The 24,006-nt window shown below is 36.2% G+C and overlaps 1 protein-coding gene across 1 annotated transcript in view; it reads left to right on the plus strand.

Moving 5' to 3' along the window:
* Nucleotides 1–24,006, plus strand: part of CACNA1D (calcium voltage-gated channel subunit alpha1 D) — a 208,701-nt gene that overhangs the window by 137,583 nt on the left and 47,112 nt on the right. Inside the window, exons 22-31 of the mRNA XM_075713577.1 lie at nucleotides 4,021–4,127; nucleotides 5,993–6,080; nucleotides 6,588–6,695; nucleotides 6,866–6,918; nucleotides 7,177–7,323; nucleotides 8,011–8,212; nucleotides 9,413–9,571; nucleotides 10,902–11,012; nucleotides 16,585–16,668; nucleotides 16,998–17,081. Coding sequence (XP_075569692.1) covers nucleotides 4,021–4,127; nucleotides 5,993–6,080; nucleotides 6,588–6,695; nucleotides 6,866–6,918; nucleotides 7,177–7,323; nucleotides 8,011–8,212; nucleotides 9,413–9,571; nucleotides 10,902–11,012; nucleotides 16,585–16,668; nucleotides 16,998–17,081 — 1,143 coding nt within the window. The remainder of the gene's footprint in view (nucleotides 1–4,020; nucleotides 4,128–5,992; nucleotides 6,081–6,587; nucleotides 6,696–6,865; nucleotides 6,919–7,176; nucleotides 7,324–8,010; nucleotides 8,213–9,412; nucleotides 9,572–10,901; nucleotides 11,013–16,584; nucleotides 16,669–16,997; nucleotides 17,082–24,006) is intronic.

A 24,006-nucleotide genomic window follows, 5' to 3' on the forward strand; every position in this document is an offset into this window, starting at 1 on the left:
CAAAAAGAGATAATCAGTCTTTTAAACAGAGAGCATGTAATTTCTCATTTCTTTCGCTGAATTATATTCGCAGAGCTAAAATAGTAGATAACTATTTTCTTGCAATAGGACTTGCAAGATATCTTGCATTTATCTGTCCATATACTAAGATACTTTGCATTTATCTTGGGCATACATTTAAATACACAGAAAGGCATAAATATGCTTGCTTAAATGTATTACCCGTGCATGAGTCAAAAATTGGCATTTTAATGTATAGTTTGTGTACTGATTATTAAGAATATCCATTGGGGTTACTCAGATGTATGAGGCTTACTCTGGCAAAGAAGCTGTATAACTGAGAATTAGGTTCACATATAAAAAAATGCTGAACAAAGAAATCAAAATTTTTGGTGGGAATTTGTGTAAATCTCTGAAAAAATATTTCACATTTCCTAAAAGTTTCATGCTGTGCATATTCACCATGAGTTTTTGGTTGAGTAACCCTGATCTATACACTTAAAAATTTCTGGTACTGTAAGAATCTGTACATAAACTTTGCATTTCCAGTTGAGGATTAAGCTTAACAAAATCTCTTCTCCCAGCTTTTGCTTATATTGCTGTGCACACTCTTCACAATGCAATTTGATTAATACTAATTGATGCAGTATTTGGGCTGTTTACAAGATAAGCTGTACTGTAAATAATAGACTACTTCTATGCTTGCAAATGTTTTCCCAGACTTACATTTATAGCCTTATTTCTCATTTTCAGCAGCGAGGAGTTTGCTATAGAATTGATTCATCTTATAAAATTTGTAGCATTCTAAAATAAATATCCATTTTTTTCGCTGCTAGAGAAAGGCCAAACCGACGGAAAGAACGAAGCACTGAAAAGAACCGTAGCATTAGATCAGACTAGTTCCCAACTCCGAATTTGAGAAGCCATACAAAATATGTTATCGCCATTTCTGTGGCAGAAGAGAGTTGGTAAACTTCCACATGCTCTGATCAGCAGGTTGTATAGCTCCGGCAGTTCCAATTGCGTTTCTCTAGGAGGCAGAGGAGTTATAAAGCATGGCATAAAGAGACATAACTGGATGTGTTAAGAAAAGCAACATTCCTGTGAATTGCAAAAGATTCTGACACTGAGCGAGTTACCCAAGGGAAGTAGGAAGCTCTAGAGCTTGGGCTGCTGAAATCTGGCATTGTAAAATATTACAAAGAAACAAGAAGCCCTATCATAGCCAAAAACGTTGATGCTCCTGACTCCACTTTCTCCAGGAAGCTCTGCCCTGCAGTGCACTCACTTGTATTTATAATGAAAATAAATTACAATGTAATGGACAACCAGAACATGACACACATACGTATACAGTGCCTGCTTTACTAACATGTCTCAGACACTGGCTTTGCTTGCTTATGGCTGGAGTCCTCCATGTTTTCCATGCTGGGTTTTGCCCTGTGCTTTCCACAGTATCTAAGTTGTGCAGAAGCTGTGTATGTTCTGCAAGGAGTAAATTCAAGACTAGACCTGCAGTAACAATAGCATTCCTTAATTTCCAGGCAAAATGTATGTGAAACTGAAATTAAGATAACCAGAGGCAATATTATCAGCTGCAGCAAAGAAACTTGTAAATGTCCAAAAAACAAGCATTAAAACAGAATAACTGTCAGCATTTGGAGTGTCTCCCTGTGCTTTCTTATTGACTGCTCTGCAGACATGAGGATTTCCACATTATATGGTGTTGAGTATATGAATGAGGATATAAATAACAGAAAAGCTGCAACATCAGTTTAAAGCATTTAAGAATTCTCTTATGTAATCCCTACATGGCATTGAAATCCAGCTTACCATCCTGTTTGCAGTACTTGGGAAATGTGAAAACATTGGAGCAAAGATCAGGTTAGGACCTTGTGCTTTTAACCTTGCCCAGCTGTGCTAATCCCACACCATTTAAACCATTCCCCACTGGTGTGGAATTACAGGCAGGAGGAAAAGAGCAGCACTGGTGGTGCCCCAGGCGCTCAGCTCAGTGAATGTCCTGCAGCATCTGCTCTGCTGAAGGCTGTGTGGTGGTGCTCACCACCTCAGATCTGCTCTAGGCTTTGCTTTGGTCTTGATCTGTGTGAAGGATAGAATGATTTGCTATAGAGAGTCAAGTGCTTCCACTGGGATTTGTAGTGACTGAAGTATGAGTCTCCATATAAAGATGGGGAGATATGTACTTCACCTGTATTTTTAATCAATGTATCTTTACTTTTGTGGGAGTCTTTACATGAAACTTTGTGTGCTGCTAACTGATAACATACTACAGTGTAAATGAGTATTTGTAGATATTCTGTAGGTTTGATATTCAAGGCTATTTTAGTGTTCAACTCCTGCTGATTTTAATGAGTTTAGCCATACCCTACAGCTATAAGTGAAAAGAGCTAGGAATTTATTGGAAATTTTATACTATAGTTATATTAACTGTCATGTCATGGCATAGGTTAAAACTTTAGGATTTTTATTCTTCTAGTTTCGAGGAACATTTAAGTTTTTGATCACAACAAAAGCAAGTTTAACATGAGAATAAGGAGAGAAGGGCTTCCAAGCAAAATGCATCTTTTGTAGTTTGCATTCCTTTGTAGATATATAGCTTTCACCGACACTGATGGTTTTTCATGCAAAAGGCCTGCAAGTTTGTGCACACGAGTAGCGACACAGTAGACCGAGGTGCCCATTGACAGTAGCTCTGTTTTACATTGTGGAACAGTCCTGAAAGATGTAATAGTCTGCTGCAAGAGGAAAGGAAATGAAATAATCTCACTCCATCTTGAGGAACAGAATAGAAAGTAATGGGTTTAAAATGCACAGTCAATATTAGATTTTCTTTGGCTGGCATTGAGTTTTCTTACTGTGGAAAACAATGAGTAGCTGAAGTACTCAAGTCTTTTTAAGAGGACCTCAAGGCTGAAGAAATTAGAATCCATGTGCCTGAACTGACTACTAGGTATTTTTCAAAGATGTCCTTATTTTAATTTCAAGTTTTTAGTTTCAGTGTTACAGTCTTAATCCATAACTATGGAAAAACCCATGCAAAATTCTACTCCAGTGCAGATTCTGTGCTTCTAATGACTTGACTGGATTCCTCTGTGCATTTTTTAACTGGTACTTGCTTGCAGTTATGGTGAGGGTCTAATTCATAGATTTAAGAGCCAAATTCAGCTTTGCAATACCTGAGAACATCTGCCCAGATTCTGTCTGCAGCCGTAATTAATAGAGCATCTATTGCTGCCTTCTGGTGAAACCTGCAAATGATGCATGCAGGTTCCTTCACAAGATACCCTTTATGTGCTTCTTTCATCTTAATCTAGGCGCAGAAAGCAAAAATGAAGAGAAAGTCCAATAGGAAGAGCAATGTTTGATACTCCTCACAGACCAGCAAAACTTGGGGACACTTGTCCAGACATAACACAAAATGATCTATGGGTTGTTCCAGGCTATTTCAAGATACCCACACATGATCTTAGCATGTCTCCTGTGAGCCAAAGGCAAATAGCAGGGTAATGCTGCCTTATGACAGCCTTGTGCTGGTTCTGTACCAGACTAGATTTGACTCTCAGGTTTTTACAATACATTTTCAGCTCCTTCAGTTCTCAAGATAGTATGAATGATTAGGAGTCAGAATCTGGACATTACAGTTTAGTGAGCATGGAAATTTTATGGTTCTTGTAGTCGTTTTTCTAACAAAGGCCAAATCAATTCAGTGTAATCACCTCAGCCTAATCAGTTCTTACACAAAATATAAAATTTATTGACATCAAGAAACAATTAACACATTTGCTGGTGTTGCTTGAGCAGAATTTTTATTTAAATGAAAATTATTTAAATGAAAGATGTAATGTACATAGTAGGATTCTTTATATCTCAATTGCTTTTAGAAAGTGAGATAATCTTGTATGCATTCCCACTCTAGGCAAGTGTCTTGTAAACAGCCTAAATGTGAATTTGAATAAATTGAAATATAGACTAAACGTGTGACAATTCTGTTTTTAGATGACAGCTTTTGGAGCATTCCTTCATAAAGGGTCCTTCTGCAGGAATTATTTTAATTTGCTGGATTTGCTTGTTGTGGGTGTTTCTCTGGTATCATTTGGTATTCAGTAAGTACTATACTTATAATGCGAATGATTTCTTTTTGCTTTGGAGTTTTATACTAAAATCAGTCTTCCAGCTCCTTTTGTTCCCTTACTGTGTGTGGCTGTGCAGTTATCAGTATTCAGGGTTGGCACTGTGTTGTGGTTTTAGCCGCTGTCGGCAACCAAGCACCACACAGCCCCTTGCTTACCCTCCCCTCCCCCTGCAGTGGGATGGGGAGAGAATTGGAAGGGCAAAAGAAAGAAAACTCGTGGGTTGAGATAAGAATAGTTTAATAATTGAAATAAAATAATAATAACGATAATAATAATTGTAATAAAAATTGTAATGTAAAGGAGAACAATGAGAGAGGGAGAAACAGAACACAGGAAAAATAAAAAAACAAGTGATGCAACCGCTCAGCACCCACCAAACGACAGCCAGCCAGTCCCCAAGCAGTGATTGCTGTCCCCCCCCCCCCCCCACCCCCCAGTTTCTATACTGAGTATGACACCATATGGTATGGAGTAGCCCTTTGGCCAGTTTGGGTCAGCTCTCCTGGCTGTGCCCCCTCCCAGCTTCTTGCGCACCTGGCAGAGCATGGGAAGCTGAAAAGTCCTTGACTAGCATAAGCAGTACTTAGCAACAACTAAAAGATCAGTGTGTTATCAACATTCTTCTCATACTAAATCGAAAAGACAGCACTATGCCTGCTACTAGGAAGAAAATGAACTCTATCCCAGCCAAAACCAGTACACCAAGGACACCAATCTCAGCACGAAGAGGCAAATGAGACCCATTCCTTCACCAGCAGAGGAGGGGATGAAATGAACAGCATGATGCATATGTTTATACAGTGCTTTGCACAATGGTCTCTTTTGCTACTAACTGACTTTTATAAATGAGAAATAAACAACAATGCACTAACCAGCACTTCTGAACTGGTGTTAAGTAGATACAAAAATCTGCTCCTGAAATAGGCACGAAGTAAGTTGACATCAGCAAATAATTCCTGGAGCTTCAGTAGGTTTATATACCTTCTTTTGTGCTATTGCTACATCTACAATCTAGTTCTATGAGCTTGCTTTTTCAGCATTGATCTACTGGGATGTGTAACTTGACAGTATTTGAAGGGGAGACAAATTTGTACCTTAATCAGCACTGTAAGTGGTAGTGAAAAGATTTTTTTGCTTTGTTTGGATCAGGCTAAACATAATAAAAGTCTGAAGGTGCTTATTGATTCACTGAGCAGTTGTGCCTTGTTTAAAATAATCTGTGAAACCCTTAGTGACTTAGAAAAGAGCAAGGGCTGGGTGTCAGTCAGCTGCTTCCTATTTTGTATTCTGCTTGTACTAGAATACCTATTACACAAGCTTTCAGTTTCACAGTCTGTTCTTTAAAAGGCTGTCTGCTATTACTTCTTCAAAATCCAGTCCTAGCTACTTAAAGAGAATGTGAGTCATTCGAGATCTTTTCATCTCCAGCTGGTTGGAAATTAAGGTATTAATTGATTTACAGGTCTTACACAATGTCTTCGAAAGAGCTTGTCAACACTGAAAAATACTTTGGGGACTGTTTTGCTCCTGGCCAAACTTAACTGCTTTACAGTGTCAGACAAGCTTCTGAGCTGTTAATTCCCAAGTTGCTCCAGAAATCGAAATAATTCTTACGGTGTTTATGAGATTGATACTATTTTCTAATATTGATACTATTTTCTAATATTAGTAAAGGATCAATAAAGAAATACTTTAAAAAAATCCTGTATACATATATATATCTTGAGACTTTTTTGGAATGTCATGTATAAGGAAGTTGCAAGAACATTGTTATTCTTAGTAATAAAATCAGTTACCTTAAAAGTAACAGAATAACTTTTTTTTTTTCCCCCTAGATCAAGTGCTATCTCAGTTGTGAAGATCCTCAGAGTTTTAAGAGTCTTGAGGCCTCTAAGGGCCATAAACAGAGCAAAAGGACTTAAGGTGTTTATTTTTATTTTTTAAGTTATATTTCTGTTGGCCTGATTCTTCAGTCCTGCCTCAGGTTAAAAATTCTTGCACAAGAAAAATTGCCTAGAGAAGTTCACAGGGCAAGGACATAAATCAGTTCCTGATTCTTAAACACATTAGGCCAGATTCTGCCAAGAGTTACAGCAGTTTGTATGTATGTGGAGGAACACCAATGCCATGGAGAGCAGATTATGACTGTAATACTTGCTGTGAACCAACATGCCAGAGCAATATTTTAATTTTTTTTCCATAATGCTTATGTAATTTTTAGGCACTTGATGTTGACGTGCTGATGTCAACAAACGTACAGACAAATTTAGAAAACAAGTTTAATTATGCTAGTAGGTATAATACTGATAGCACAAAAACAATACTTTTGAAAAATAATCTGAATGTGATAAAATAGACTTTTATGGTACGTATTCTGTGATACTAAGTAACAAGTTGTATTAATATTTTTTTTTCTTTCTTTCTTTCCAGCATGTTGTTCAATGTGTCTTTGTGGCTATTAGAACTATTGGTAATATCATGATTGTTACAACTCTGCTGCAGTTCATGTTTGCTTGTATTGGAGTGCAGTTGTTCAAGGTAAGCAGACACGCTCAAAATTTACACTGCATCAAGAGAAGCAAAGCTGAGTTGAATTCTTGATGGCTTGCTGCTGGAACTGGGTTGGTCCCATTGTGAACCAGTCACAGTATAAATGTGTTTATTTTGTATATTCTACATTTTGTCATTGTGTTTTGTTTTATATGTAGGGAAAATTCTACAGGTGCACTGATGAGGCAAAACAGAATCCCGAGGAATGCCGGTGAGAACATCTTTGATCTAAGAATGACACATTGTATTTTGAATAATTTAAACTGTAGCAGTTATTTATGGGCAGGCATGTGTCAGGCCATTTAGGTTTGTGTAAATTGAAATTATAATTTTAAATCCACCAGAAAACACAGGTTAGCAAGGAAATAAGCTTAGGGAGGGAGTAAAATAAAGTATTTTGAATAGAGCATTGAGTAACTCTGAGGCTAATTTAATATTTCACTAATGACAGTTTGTTTCTTTCCCGCAGAGGGATATACATTGTTTATAAAGATGGAGATGTTGATAATCCAATGGTCAAAGAGAGGGTCTGGCAAAATAGTGATTTCAACTTTGATAACGTCCTGTCTGCTATGATGGCCCTTTTTACAGTATCCACTTTTGAAGGCTGGCCAGCGTGAGTGAATTCTCCATGTTCTCACAGCATTGTTAAGATGGTTACGTTTTCCAGGACAGTTCTTTATCATTTACCAGTCATTTTTGGGCTACAAAGCAGTCTTAAGTGATGGTATTAAAACTTATACATAGAGGAAGGAAAAAACAGGAAAATCTGTGCACTTTTTCTGTATTTCTTCATTCACATGTATCTGTAAAGGGCAAACTTTTTTATATTGCTTGATTCCTAATCTTTCAGCTACTTTTGCTATAATGAGCTATTCTTTAGCTGTAATGGAAGTAATCCTTTTAGTTGTTTATCCATCAATGCCCTTTAATACTAATATGAAAATTTTACTCCTTTGAGTAAAACTTTTACTACAAAATCAGGCAATAGTACACTGTATAGAGAGGCCCAGGAAGAGCAAACTACCACTCACTATTTCCCTAAATGAGAAAAGTCTTAGAGGATAGCTTATAGGGGGGGGGGAATACAATCATCTGCTCATTACCTTGATTCTTTTGGAAAAAAGCATAAGACTCTGGTGTGATTCTTCTGGTTTCAATATGCTTGTAAGCACTGTCAGTAACTAGAAAAAAATAACAGTAAACAGCAGACCGTTTCTGAAATCTGTTGTCTGAGTCTGCGTATTTTACTGTCTTTTGTCATTTTAATGCCAATAAAGATAAAATTTTGTTTGTTTTTCAGGCTGCTATACAAAGCCATTGATTCAAACGGCGAGAATGTAGGACCTGTATACAACTATAGAGTGGAGATCTCCATTTTTTTCATCATCTATATCATCATTATTGCTTTCTTTATGATGAACATATTTGTTGGTTTTGTGATTGTTACATTCCAAGAACAGGGAGAACAAGAGTATAAGAACTGTGAGCTGGACAAAAATCAGGTTAAAATAAATAATGAACTCTTAACTTTTGAAAGTATTCTTTTTTATTTATGGATGAAGAGCTTCCTTTCTGCTTTGGGTCAGAAGAGGGCACCAAACACGTATCTTAGTAAAAAAATGGAATTAGTACATACTATCAACTGGTATTCAAGTCACTGTATGTTCCTCTTTCTGTAAGCCCAACATACCAGTCTTTTTGTTGTGAAAGGTGTTACATTAAGCTTGTTAGCTTCTTAGTGTCTCACTTGTTGGTGTCACATTAAGAATACAGCATTTGCCAGCTTATGCACAGGCAGAGGGAGGTTTTATAATAAGAACAGGAAAATAAATTTTGTGTTCTGAATAGTCTGAAAGTGTTCAAAATGTTCTACTCCCCCCCATTTATTTAGAAATTCACAGGGGATATTCAGATTCAAATAAAAAAATCTGTCCCCTTTTACTGTTTAATCCTTTAACTGAGAAACTCATCAGTCACCAGTCATGATTTTTCAGGTGCTCTTGTCCAACTGTAACACACTTCATTTAAACAAAGTTAAGCATGAAACTTTAGCCAGCATTCATTCTGCATATTGTGCCCTGTCAGTGAGCTTTTATAAGCATTCTTCAAAAGACAAGTGGAAGGCCCAGCCTACGTGAAGATTTCAGGCACTAATAGAATAGGAGTTGAATCCGTGATGTTCCTACATACGTGACATGATTTTGCTGTGCAATTTAACTGAACTATTAGGAATAACTCTTCCTCAGTATTTATTTTGCCAACTCTAGGGTTTATGCCGTGCAGTTACATTGGTGGTTGAAAACTTAGTAATGACAAAGCATGACTTATAGATGAATTAGTAGTCATGCTATTAATAGTTATGTTATATACTATACATAGACATACATATCGTCTGCTGTATACTACTGTATACTACTACACTGTATAAAGGTGAAACACTTCAGGATTTCCATGAGCATGATTTGATCCTTTGTATGTGGCTGAGTAGTGTATATGATTAGGTACAGTTGTAAATAACCAAGTAAGGATCAGTAAGCTACTTGACTACTTTATTAACACTTAATAATAAAACCTCCTGTATCAAGTAGATAGACTGCCTGTTTTTAAGACTTACATTTAACCATTTGCACTTATTAATTATATTATTAGTTGATTAACTGTTAGGTATAGCCTGACAATTTTTGATGTATTTGCTTTTACAGCGTCAGTGTGTAGAATATGCCTTGAAGGCACGTCCTCTTCGTAGATATATTCCAAAAAATCCTTACCAGTACAAGTTCTGGTATGTGGTGAATTCTACTGGATTTGAATACATCATGTTTGTCCTCATCATGCTGAACACGCTGTGCTTGGCTATGCAGGTAGGAAAACCAGAAACTCTTTTGAAGCTGTTGGCATAAATTGCAGGGAAGGAATGGGTGATATAATGCATTTCATTTATGGCAACCTGTATTTTTTTTTATGAAGTGAAATTTAAAAAAACCCACCTCTGATTGTAGTACTCCTCTGTGACGTGTTCTAATCTGTTCATCAGTTCTCTAAAGTAAAATTGTGTAAAACAGTTTGATGTTGATAAAGTTCTTCCTAACGTAATCAAGCTCTTTGAGCTTTATTTTGTACCTGCAGTGTAATTTAATTTATATTATATGTGTGTGTTCCCAAGATATTCCATGTGCGAGAAAATCTGAAGAGACCATAAAAATCTAATTTTGTTAGCAAACGTTTCTCTCAACCCCTTAGATTCTTTTATCTAATAAATTCTTTTATGCAGTGCCTTTAAGCATTACTTCACCTCTGTATAGTTTCTGTTCTTGTTCTGTGTTCATTTTGTATATGCACTACTCCATATTTGGTTGGATTGGACTGGATGATCTTTAAAGGTCCCTTCCAACACAAAGCATTCTGTGATATTTCTATCCTCTCTGTCTATATCTTCTTCAGAAGTTTAAAAACTTAACATATGGAACAACTCTAGTTTTGTGTGATAATGCAAACCTCACACTCATATATTAGCTGTATATCTGTGTATACCTGTGTGTATTTTTGCATGTGTGGGTTTTTTGTGTGTATATATATTTTTTTTATTCTGATTTTTCTACATTATATATGCAGTTCTTCACCAGCTACTTCTCTTACCTACTATTCCAAGTTGTCACTTTCTTTCTCCTAGTACTTCAGATTTTGATAAGAAAAAGAATGGTTCAAATCCAGTTTACAAAACCATTCTACTTTTTTCAGTAAACTTGCATGCACTGTATCCTCTTAAAAGTATCACTCCTACACAATATATGTTATTCTGTGACTAACATACTGCAGGCTTTCTAAGCAGGTGTGGCACAAGATTATGTAATTTTAAAACCTAGCATATAAAACTTGGGAAATTGCTGTTGTCTAATACTCCTTTTTTGAGGGAATAGTTTTCTTCTTAAAACCATCTCTCTGGAGATTGCCTTAGGATGTAGAGGAATAATAGTTTTGTTCCACTTAGTGCCTAAACAGAATAGATTTAAAGAACTCCATTCTTGACAGAGATATTCAGCTAGTCTTGTATGTATATAGGTATGCATCATAAATACTACTAGAAAATATTTTCCTGTGCTGCATTTTTCCCAACTTTGTCTTAGGCTGCCTTACTTTTGCTTAATATTTTAAAGCCTTTACTTTTAAAAGTACTGTATTTTTCATTCACAGCACTATGGACAGTCTAAGCTCTTTAATGATGCAATGGACATTATGAATATGGTTTTCACAGGAGTGTTCACTGTTGAAATGGTTTTGAAACTGATTGCATTCAAACCCAAGGTAAGTTTTAGATATGATTTAATTAGGTCATCATCACAGGAATTAAGTATAACGTAAGTTTCACACTAGCTATGTATTATTCGAAGAACACAAAGAACCTACGTTTCCCACATTTATCTATCAGTGAAATCATAATAAAAATGTTAATCTGATAATATGCATATATGTAACTCCAAGAAATGAAATGCAGATATCAGAAAAAATATTACAAGGTGTTTGATGAGATCTGGAATATTCTGAGGTAATGAAAATGTCTCTTTGTAAATCAGATAAATAATTTCCTGTTACAAGTATTACCACTTCTATTCATGGTACAACATTCGTAACTTTACACTAAGTTAATCTTCAATAAAGACCTGTCTGTTATGTTATATTTCCTAATCTAAAATGCAAAATTGTTTCTTTATTTTATAAAATATAGCCAAGTATTACAAACATACACATAAATAATTTCCATATTCAATAGAATTTTTAGAGTTTTATGTTTTCAGTTATGCATACACACTATTTGGTAGAGGCCCACAGTGAGCAGTTGATTCCTTGCCTTAAAGGGACACTGTCAAAATGCATAATGCAGACACATTTTCAAAAGTAGATTTGCAAGAGAAACTGATAACTATAATTACTAATTTAAAAAAAAATTAAAATCAGACTATGACAGTTAATCCAGTATTTTTGTTCACTTCTCATACCCCATTCATGACAGTGCAAAAGTTAATAATGAAAAGCTAAACTAAATTTTGTTCTCAGTACAATGAAATCGATATTTATTCTGGGCTTATATCTACATAAGTAAGTAAAGCGTGGCCACTCATTGTATATAGAATTTGAGAAAAGCCAGGCATGCCATTTGAAGTTTACTGATTTCACCATCTAAGGCTGGTATTTCTCATTTTCCATTGCCCTTCTTTTAAAGCAATCAGGATATCTGCATCTGTAATTGGCTGTGAACTGTGCCCTTTCTTGGTGTTAAGTAGCGAACTGGATGACTGTAGACTGTGTGGGCGATCTTACTCTTGCTTTAAACAAGCTAGCTCTGATATTTAGAGCAACAGTCATGGCTGCCCAGAGCTCAGCATGGAGGAATGTATAACTACTTCCCAGCTTTTCAGAACTATTTATTCAGCTTGCATTTAGTCGTGAGCTCGGCTGTGGAGCTAGTTGATTTAAAGCTAGCTTGCATTTGCCTGCAGAAGTAAACGAACTATACATCACTTGAGGTCTGGTGTTAAGATGTGAAGTGTGGAGTTCTGGGTGAGTGCTTACCCAGTCTCCCGTAGTCTCGCTTTGCACTGTCCAGTCCACTGTACATCTCTAATGAATTTATTTGTATTTTTGTGTCACCTATCTTATTTAAATGCTAAGGATTTCACATTAAAAATAACACAATATGAGGCCCCAGAGGAGATAGCTCAGATATGTGGACCAGAGTGTCATGAGTATGCTGATTGTGTTTCCTGATTTGTATTTCCTGTTCTATATCCTTGTTTCACACTGAAGTTTCGGAAGACTTTGCTGCATTTTATCATCTGCTCTTTGAAAAAAGATTGTGAATCCTTGTATGGTTCTCCATGCACTTGTGACTGTAGTCAGAAATCACAGCTAATGCAAAATATAGTGGTCTGCTCATGAGTGTATAAATCACAGTGCTCCATTTGTATTATGGACTTCCTGCTCGTTATCAAATGCAATGTCTTAATACTGGTCTCTAAGACTTTGTACAATTTGAGTTTTAACTCTGTTGCAACATGCTTTCTATCTGATGGATGCTTTTACTGTGAGACATCCCTGGATCTGAACCCTGAGAGTTTGAAGGGCAGACACTGTCAGTGAAAGGCCCTCGTTTCCCAAATTTCATTCCACTATAGATGCAGAACACGTTAAACTTGTTAATTAGCAGGACAAGGTTAAAATGCCATGATATTAATCAGACTTTTGGCAGCGATTAATTAGCAGGAAGGGAAGGGAGTTAAATATCTTTAAGGTTGTTCCTGTTATTCTTTGAAGATTGTAACTTTTTAAATTGTCAGATACTCTTTAACACAACACCTATTGGCAACATACATTACATAGTTCATTAATAATTGCAAATCAGCTAGCAGTCTTAAGCAGAATGTGAATGTCTTTTAGTAATCTAAATTTTAAACTAGACACATGCTTAAAACAACAAATTGCTTTAACTCATATTAAGATTTAATAATAGTAGGAACAATCTGAAACCCAACTTAATGTTTTGCTTTAGGGTCCTTGAGGAAAGACTGATTTATTTCCTCTACGTTTGCATCACTGGTGGGTTTCTTAGTCTAGTCTGGAAGAATGGACAGTTTTGTTTATTAATTTTGTGCATTTTAAAAATTATTTCAAAGATGCTCAGTGTCAAATAAAAAGTCCATTACTCACTCTGTAAACATAAGAATAGATAAAAATGTTAGTTTTTATCTCATCTGCTTGACAGTGTCCCCTTAATATGTTGACAAAAATCCTGTGAAAACTGTGATCTTTTGGTTTCGCTGGTTGTGCAAAATTAAGGCTACTATAAATTATTGATACTCTTACTATGATATTGTGTTGTTTAAAACCAGTGTACTGCAGACTGCCTTCCAGCTCTGAAATATATAGAACTTGGATAAGTGATAGATATTAAAGGTGATGCTGAGTGTCTGGCACACTTCTTGACTGGGAGATTGGAACACACAGTACTTTGCAGAATGAGGCCCTAAACTTTTCAACAGAGCACTAAAAGGACTAAAATATTTGTGGTAGACCTACAGAAACATATTTTGTGTTATTTCTCTATGCCTACTTATTCCCCAAGATTTGTGATTTTATCCTTCAGCATTTCTCAATGAACAAATTTTTCATAATTTAAGTTAAAAGACCAGGCATTTTTTCTTCACATTGTTCTCCACATTTGCTAAAATCTGTTACGTAGCATGGTTTAGTACAGTACAAACCAAAATACAGCTATGAAATCTAAAATAATACATCAACACATACCGTATGTACAGGTTCATGATAGCTAGCTGTTACTTAAACTTGTAATGATTTTCCATGTCGTTTTACATCAGATTTTTGTAAGAAAAAAGGAAAGATGGCTAGTAAGTGAATTGATCTTGGGTCATTGCAGTGGTGAAAACAACTTATTTGCATGATGTTTATTTGCTGTGACTTGTCCATTCCTCCCTTTTCCAAAACCATCTTTATTTTCTCTTAGTTTTTTTGTTTATTTGTATGCTTTTGCTTTACATACTACTTTGAACAATATTTGTCTATACTGATGGAAAAGGTTTCATAAAATAAATGTGTAAAGTTTTTTAGCTGTATTGAATCAAAATGTGAATTTGTTATTTCAGTGCCTTATATTGTAGCATGTCTACTAAAGTCACTTTTTCTATAGCTGAAACTAACCTTTATTTGGAGGACCTTTTTTGGTTCCTGTTGTAGAGAAAGGTGGATAGCACACCTCAGGATTGTGCTGATTATCTGTTTGCTGTTTGCCAATAGTCTCTTATTTTATGTATATAAATATAAATATTGCTATTTTAAAATCAAGAAAGATACTTCTTTTAAATAAGAGAAATAAGGAATATGAATGGTCAGGAAGAACATTGTAAAAGTAGCTCCCCTTCTTTAGTTCTTTAGGATTATAAATTTCAGTATCATTGAGGTGGTTCAGCATGATGTTTACTAGAAACTTTGGAATGGCTTGTTCTTGTGAAGTGGGATGAGTAAGGAAGGAGCAATTGGGAATTGTGCAGGAGCTCTCAGATATGGATGCATTTGTTCAGGAGGCCAAATCCATGAACATTGGCTTTTTCCCCAAGACTGGAATTGATGATTAATCCCAAAGAACCAAAGCGTGTGGCACAAAGGGCTGTAGTGATAATCGTACTCTGATCTGTTTTCCTCTTACAGCCCCTTCCTTAAACAAGGGAATGATTATAGTACTTTGTGTTTTAAAAGAGCTAAAAGAGAAGAGCATTAGAAACATAATGAGGCTTTCCTGACTCTGCTCAGTGCTTACTCTACTAGAATATGCTGTAGAGCTGTTGTCTTCTGTAACAGCTCTCTCATAGTCTCCAAGAGCAAATTTCCACATGAAATTAGCTTTTTGTCAAATAGTAATGCACTTGAGTGTAACCTTTAAACTGTGAAGTTACTAGAAATTCTAACAGTTTAAAATCTTGAGAAAAATATTGTCCAGTTCTAAAAAATTTTGTAGCTGATTTTGCTTTTCTGTGCTAACAACACATGTAACAACTTAAACTACTCAGCTGAAACATTATCTTATAGTAAACAGTGTAATAATAAGTGTAAGTAGACATAAGGTTGGATTAGCACGCTTGTCATTTTAAACTTTTTACTAAATTAATTTTTTTAGAGCTTCAGTAGTGGCTGACAAGTTAGTATTTTTAAATTAATTACTGGGAAAGCAGAATGTACGTGTACAAAATGTACATTTCAGCCTTTGTCATGTAATGCACATGGCTTAGTCATGGTTGGCTGATAAATTAACATATCTGAAAGAGAAAAAGGGCAAGTTCAATAATTTTTGCAATTCTGGATTTCTGTAATAACTAGGCAAAATCCACATATCGCAGAAAACCTACATATCTTGTCTCCATAGAGTTGCCTTCAACATCTTGATTCGTTCCCAGTGATGGATTGATCCTGGAACTTACCTCAAGGTTTCTTCTGAAATAACTTCTTGCTCAAACATGCAGTTTTGATGCCAATGGACAGTTGATTATATGATAGCACTTTATAACCATTTGCAGCAGTTTGCCAGAAACATACACATACGAAATATATTTAAAGCCATAAAATATCAGAAGGATGACTAAGCAGTTTATGAAAATGGGTTTTCAGATGTTGGACTGGCTACATTAGAAGCATTAAGAAATTGTTCAAGTTGCTATGGTTCCTAGCACTGACTTCACTGGTTACAGAATCAGGCCCTGACTGCAAACGTAGTGTGAGTTCCTATATTAAACCTAGTTTATTAATGGAAGATTAAGTCAGTTCTTTAATATTTATGCACAGTTCCATGTTAATAATTGTGCATGATTAACTAGTGATGAGCTTTGACCCTTTGAATATTTTTACCAGTCACTTAGATGGGACTATCATAAAGTCATTAATGTTAAGGAGGTTTCAATTGGCTTGGTCTCGTAGAAATATTATTAAAGGGATTTTGTCGTGCTTGTTAGGGTATATATCTTAGAGTTTTTCAGCCTTGCTAGAAGTCCAAAACCAGTTTTGGATGATGGCTTGCTTGCCAACATTGTGCTTATACGATGGTGTATTATGCATGTGTACTGCGTGTGTGTGTGCGTGTGTGTGTCTGTGTGTGTGTCTGTACATGTATATATATAAAGTATATATATACACACACGCACATATATGTTGCTTTTCCTTCAGTAGGCAATATTGTTTGTTTTGTTTTGTTTTCTCATTAGACCACAGGTTTTGTTTAACTAATTTCTGTTTATGCAAAACTAAACAGAAGTATGCAAATATTTGACATTTCATGTGTAATCACAAACGTTTGCACCCTGCCTGCTCTGTTCAGGGCTATTTTAGTGATGCCTGGAATACGTTTGACTCCCTCATCGTTATTGGCAGCATAGTAGACGTCGTTCTCAGTGAAGCTGATGTGAGTATACCCCAGCTTACTTTCCCCGGTCCCTATTTCTCTTTCTCTGTCTCCCCACTATTTCCATCATCTGGACAAGTCACAGATTTTGATCTGATGTTTCTAAAGTTTGAGTACAGACCAGTCATAGGTCAATTATGTTGATATGGGAAATAAATAGCCTTTTTTTTCTACCAATTTTTTTTAGCTATGAAAGGGAAAGATTAGACTGTATAGTGGTACATCAGAGAAGCCTAGAGTGTTTCTGTGTTATAACACTGTCCTTTTCTTCTCTTTTTCTGTTTGTGTTTTTCTCTTGCTCTCTTTCTGCTGAATGCTTGTCCTAACAGCACTATTTCACTGATGCATGGAACACTTTTGATGCCTTAATTGTTGTTGGTAGCGTCGTTGATATTGCTATAACAGAAGTTAATGTAAGTAGCAACTGTTCATGCACTAAAAAGTAATTGCTGTCATCAAGAAATACAGAAAATGTAAACTTTATCCCCCCAAATCCTTTTTTAGAAAAGTATGTTTTATCCTGGAATCAAAGACCAAAACATTGATATAGATGTCTGTACAAGCTGTTATTATGAACCTATATACCCGTATAATTGCATATGCACACAGCATAGTGAGACAATGAGAATTATATTTTTCTATATATGTGCAGAAAATATTTAAAACATTTTATGTATGAAAAAGGAATTAAGCCTCTGTTACTATTTTACTTGAAGCCCAGTGATTTTTGTAGGTAACTTGACCAAGATAATTCAAGCTTCTGTAAGTTGTTTCAGTGGCTCAGTTTAACAAATAATGATTTTTTTTCCTGTGGGAAGTTTGGTTTTTAGAGCAATGTTAGCATTCATATCTCATGAGGTAGCAGAAGAAGGGTATACAGAGCAAGTAAGGCTTTCCATGCTGTAGAAAACAGAATGTTTGTTCTTTTCTATTCCTTTTGCTTTTCCCATCCTGCAGTAATTGTTTTGAAATTTGAATTACTCTTTAAGTACTTGGAAAATTCCATCTTTTCACCAAAATTTTGTCTGATGGCCATTACACGTATAGGTCTTTGGACAACAGAAAGATCCCTTTCCAAGAAAAAAGTAGGGAAATACTGATTTTTGCCTGTTTTCTATCTGACTTTCTGGTTTTAACAAGGAAAGCTGTATCACAAAAATGATAAATGAAAGATAACAAAATACATACCGGTTCTCTAGTAAATGTGCAGGTGCTTCCCATACTTACATGTTTCTTTGTTTAACTAGTCAAAATAAAATTTCAGAGGAAAGTGCCTCTTCCCTTTTAATGCTAATTCAGACCTCAAAAAGGGAGACTGAAGAAGGTGGGACTTGGATCCAACTCAGCCACTGAAAATGCTCAGGGAGCACACAGACTCAGTAGGTGAAGTCAGCGTATTCCACCTGCTGAAGATCTTACCTCTTTTATCATTCTGAGAACTGAGTTATCCAGAAATACCCATGATGCAGGAGATGCCCAACATTCCTATATTTTCACTGTATCAAAGAACAGATTCATCAGAGAAAACTGTAGATATAAATAGTTGCTTGGTATTCTTTGAAGATATTTAGCTTGCATGTTTTTCTACAGCAGTCACAGTTTATGAGCCTGCTAATAACGTTCTTTTTCTCTTAAATTTGTTTCAGAAAGCTACTTGCTAGACATCTTTTTTTGCCCCCGTGGATTTTATTGCTTACTCAAATGGTTTCTTTTCAGTAGGGATATTTAATATGCATCATCTTTCAAAATACTTCTAAATTGTAATAAATACTCTTCAGTGGTGTATATTTAAGTTGCGATATCTCTGTTGTATTTTGGGGAAGCAAATCCATCCCGTGGCTATCATTGCCATTTAATTGAAACAGTTTTTCAGAGAAAACACATTTTAAAACTTATTTTCCAAAGTGGTTCATGCCAGGAACCCAGTTCTTAGGATAGTCAATAGCAGAAACAATACCCTTTACTCCATTTAGACAGTACCTTGATTTTGGAACTGTGAATACCATGATAATAAAGTTGCCCAGGAACATGGAATAGAAATTGTATTTGCAAAAACTGTGATCTGTTCCAGGCATTCCAGGATGAGGGGAAAAAAAAGAAGAATATGCATTATTCTCAAGTAACATCTGTCACAAAATCATTTGTCACAAGTAACATCTGTGACAAAAACAGTTTTTGTCTTTCAGTGCATTGTTCAGATCAGCAGACCACCTACTAGGAGCATGGATTTGTCAGGCTGCTCTTGATTGAGGCCATGGTTTGATGAGGATTTCTTTTGTCATCTCTGTGAGCTTAAGCAGCCTCTGCCCACAGCCCTTCTTACCCCCATAGCTATGTGATCTGTGCTTCCACAAGAGTTTGAGGACTTCACAGTTGGCTGGATGAGATGCTGAGCACAAAGTATTGGCAAAAGTGTGGGCCATGGTAGGGCAGAAATGAGTGGATAAGGCTGCTGCCAAAGGATACTGTGTCCATACAGGTCTTCCTTCAGAGCATATTAGCATTGGCATAGACAACATCAATTAGTGGCAGTAGCTGCTGTTCAGAAACAGTGATGTACATAGTTTTTAAATTTTTGGTTCTAGTCTATTTGGTAAGCATAGTAATATCTATTACAAATGCATTTCAACCAAATATAGAAAACAAATGTATTATTTTAAGATGGCAGAATATCTTCAAGCATACAGAGTCTATTAGCCCTCATTAAAGACTTCAAATTTCTTTATAAAGCTGCAAATTCTACACCACCATCTCAAAGAGTGAACACAATCAAAATAGTTTTAAGGCTGATTCACCTTAAAATTCTTTCCTGATTGTATGTTAAACTATGAGAATCTCATGACTGCATTACTGGACAGAAAAATGGAGGAGTGATGTGATAATGTGGGAGCAGAAGGACCTTAGCCTGACCCTTAAATTTCAGACTGATTTTGCTCGGTTCTCAGCGGGCGATGGATCTTTCTATCTGTGAACTGAAGGAACCTGAGCTGACAGGGAGGGTCAGTCAGCACAGAACTGCACTGTCCCATTGAGACGTTTCTCAAAGTATAATTACAGTTCATGGAGCAGATTTTTAAAAGCTGTCTCTAATTTGGTTTTGGGTTGGGGTTTTTTTTTTTGTTTGTTTGGTTTTGGTTTTTTTTTTTTTACCAGAAAAGTTTGGATTTAGACTTTCAGCTCAAGTATTTACCATTCACCCACTATTTCCATTCACAGTAGTACTGGTGTAGATAAGTATACTATCTGAGGAGTGTAAAAGACCAATCATTTAGAATAGCTTTCCCTAATAACTGCAAAATGTACTCGATTGTGAAGCGATCAGAAAATAGCTCAAATGTACTTCTGTGACCATAAAAGATGTCCCTGTATTTAACCCCGTATTTAACACTGTATAGACAGTGTTAAATTTGACAGCATTACTTGTAACCGATCACTGCTGAGCTTTCAGCTGTGAAGAACACTGTCATTTTAGTAATTCACACAGCTGTCTTGAAAATATTCTGGAGATCAAGTAGTGATCTTAAGGAAAAGTACACACCACAGTCAAGAACTAGCACTGTAACTACTTAGTTTTTCATGCTCTACTCACTAGAGAAAAAAGGCTCATCTTTGATGTCTTCTAGTACTGCACAGCAGACTCTTTGTGTACTAAGTATTGTCTGTTTCTGGTCTTTTCCACTTTTTTTTGTGGTTTGTTTGTGCAAGTCATTAATGTACTACAGTTTCAAGATATTTCTGGGCTTGATTTCCCGTTTTCAACATGAAACAGTGAATACTGCAGAGTGTCCAGGGAAATTTCTTAGATTTTTATTACTTTTATTGTTTTGATTCTAATGAAGTATTCCTACTTCTTTAGTTTTGTGTAAACTTCTGTAATCCAAATTCAGTATTTTAGATTCTTTTTCTTAATATTTTTTTCCACATTCTGAATTGTCCCATTCCACCTGTACTTTTTATCTAACACTGTCAGTGATCCTGGGAAATCTACAGCTCTGCTACGATGCTAACAAGACTTTGTTTTCAATGGGATTCCAAGCACAATTGAAATGGCATCTGTGAAAATTCCCACTATAGAAACTTCTTAAACTCAGGAAACTCAGCCGTGTTTGAGGGGTGATCTGAAACTGTGTAAATTGCTAGCACTAATGTAAAATCACACCTTGTTGCAGTTGTCACTGCACGAGTACAGCCATCTTAATTGATCAATGTAAAAGACGACTTGAAAGAATGTGAATACCTAAAATAATGTACTCAAGATGAACTAAACGTTCTTACAGGTTTGCATATATAATTGCCTCATGCTGTGGAAACAACTCGCATCATTCTGATAGTCTAGCAATATACATTTAGACTAATTCCAAAGGCCAGCAAGTTCTAGTATATAACATGTTTATATCTGACCCATTTTTTTCAAGAGAGTGGGTTGGACTTTCTAGTTACATACCACCTTGATTTCAGTATTAAATTCTGGAAATAAATGTAATCTCTTTATTTTGTTGTTCCTTTTCCTTTTTTTAAACATTTTGTAATAATGTATATGGTGCCCTGAGGCTGATTCTTCTGATCCAGTAACCACCCATTCACATATAATCCAGGAAGTTACTGTGTTTTGAATATTTTTGGTGCCTGTGGAAATTAGTGTTTAATGGGTTCAGCAATTTACAGGACTGCTCAGCATCCTCAAGGACTGCATCAGTGACCAACTCCAGAAATGAACCACCTCAGAGCAACATATATTTTGGCAATAGGCTATTTTCTATTTTTTTTTTTAATTTACTCTGTCGTTTAATATCCCTTCCTTTAACCAATTCTTCTTTTATGAACCTAATTGGTTTTCATGTTCGTTTTATTTTTAGAAATTTTTAGAGGCAAGTATATATAAGTAAATATATATATATCTGGTATAGCAGTAAAAAAATTAAAAACACTACTAAAACCTATATAATTACTTTGGGTTTTGTAACCTTTTGTTTTTAAAAAGTTTCACATGACATGCAAGATCTTGTGTGGTCATAAAAGTGGTTTCTTTTAAATTGAAAAAAAGAGAGTAGTGATTGTGAGACACAAGATGTGCTCAGTCCATTCTGGGACATGGACATATATGACTTAAGACAATGAGAGATAAATAAATTGGAAATAAATTCTGAATAAATGAGTAAGTTCTTAAGTGGAAATATCAGACAAGTTTCAATCTGGCTTGACTGTATAAAAATTATCTGATTTGTCAGCTCAGGAACCATTTGGATGACCAGCACAGCACTGGATGACTTAGAGGCATGATCACATTGTTATGGTAGTAGTTATGAAGGTTTTAATTCACATTTTTTATTTAATTTTTTTTTACCATTCAAGTGCTGCCAAAATGTCGAGAAAATAATGGAGAGTTCACTTTCCTCTTCTTCTGTGCAAATGTTTAATGCAGTCCCTATAGGACTGATCTTATGCTTCAAGTTAAGTAAAATCCAAGTTCTTTGCTGAAATAGGGCTTAAAGGAACAGCATTGATATCTTCCTCCTGAGCCCCTCAGGAAAACCAATTTGTCTTGAATCACCACTGTAAACACGTGAGGCTTATTCAGTGCTTACACAACCGTAACAGCTAACAGTTATTAGTAGCAGTGTCATACATCAAAAAAGTCTCTCACAAAACCAGAATTGGATATTCTGTCATTTGGCAAGAAGGAGCACCATTATGACCATTTCAGCACTATGCAGTGCATAATGTTGACTTGCGAACAGCGGGATGCTCTTCATTTGCTAGACTGCTAGTGGAGTGTGTGCTGGGAGGGCTGGTGCTTATTTTTATATAGCTGCCTGCTCACCTAGGAACTGGTGGGACAGCTGATCTTGCTTGTGCAGAGGAGTGGATTAAAAACCTCCTGTCTAGCTCATGTAAGAGATTCTGGATTCCAATTTTGAACAAAAGCCCTGCGATTCAGTTTGAATCCCACTTTCATGCATCAGTATCATATGTTAGAACTTATGTTTTGTTGCTAGTAATTCATATTTTTGAATACTGTTAATACATTTTGTAGACTTTTGCAAATGTATCTCTTTAGGCTTAAGGATAGGTCAGAAAAATACATTCTCATATGGCTTTGCTTTCATTATTATGAAGTCTTATTGCAATATGAAATCTATACTGTGTTGCAATATTTAATTTGGAAATAGAAGAAAATGTCTGAGCTGCTTTCATGAAAGTGTTAGTACTATTAATTTATTTACTTTATTGCACAACAATATCTCAGTTGGTTAGAGCATGGTGCTAATAACACCGAGTTCACAGGTTCAATCCCTGCTTACTGCAGGGGTGTTGGGCTCGATGATCTCTCAAGGTCCCTTCCAACCTAAAGCATTCTATGATTCTATGATTTATTGAACATGAGCCAGCAGTGTGCCCAGGTGGCCAAGAAGGCCAACAACATCCTGGCTTGTATCAGGAATAGTGTGGCCAGCAGGAGCAGGGAGGTGATTGTTCCCTTGTACTCGGCACTGGTGAGGCCGCACCTGGAATACTGTGTTCAGTTTTGGGCCCCTCAATACAAGAAAGACATTGAGGTGCTGGAGCGTGTTCAGAGAAGGGCAACAAAGCTGGTGAAGAGTCTGGAGCACAGGCCTTATGAGGAGCAGCTGAGGGAACTGGGGTTGTTTAGCCTAGAGAAGAGGAGGCTGAGGGGAGACCTTATCGCTCTCTACAGCTACCTGAAAGGAGGTTGTAGTGAGGTTGGGTGTTGGTCTCTTCTCCCATGTAGTTAGCGATAGGACAAGAGGAAATGGCCTCAAGCTGTGTCAAGGGAGGTTTAGGTTGGAAATTAGGAAAAATTTCTTCATGGAAAGAGTGGTCAAGTATTGGAACAGGCTGCCCAGAGAGGTGGTAGAGTCAGCATTCCTGGAAGTGCTCAAAAAACAGGTAGATGTGGCACTTCGGGACATGGTTTAGTCTAGTCTACCCTTGATTGGTTTAGTGTGGACTTGGTAATGTTAGGTTAATGGTTGGACTGGATGATCTTAAAGGTCTTTTCCAACCTAAACGATTCTATGATTCTGTAATACCCTATGCCATCAACATGTTAGTTATGAACTTAGAGTTTTAAATACATCTTTTAAAATGGAAAAGATCCTTTTTGATCTACTTTGGGGTTCTTCACATTGATTAAAAATTTTTACTAAATTATGTATATGGGCATTTGGTTCATGTTGAACAGGGAATATAGAGAGCACTGTGTCATGGTTTAACCCCAGCTGGCAACTAAGCACCACACAGCCACTCGCTCACTCCCCTCTGGTGGGATGCGGGGAGAACCACAAAAGTGAGAAAACTCATGGGTTGAGGTAAAGA

The sequence above is a fragment of the Pelecanus crispus genome, chromosome 7 (assembly GCF_030463565.1).
Source record: "Pelecanus crispus isolate bPelCri1 chromosome 7, bPelCri1.pri, whole genome shotgun sequence".
Lineage (NCBI taxonomy): Eukaryota > Metazoa > Chordata > Aves > Pelecaniformes > Pelecanidae > Pelecanus > Pelecanus crispus.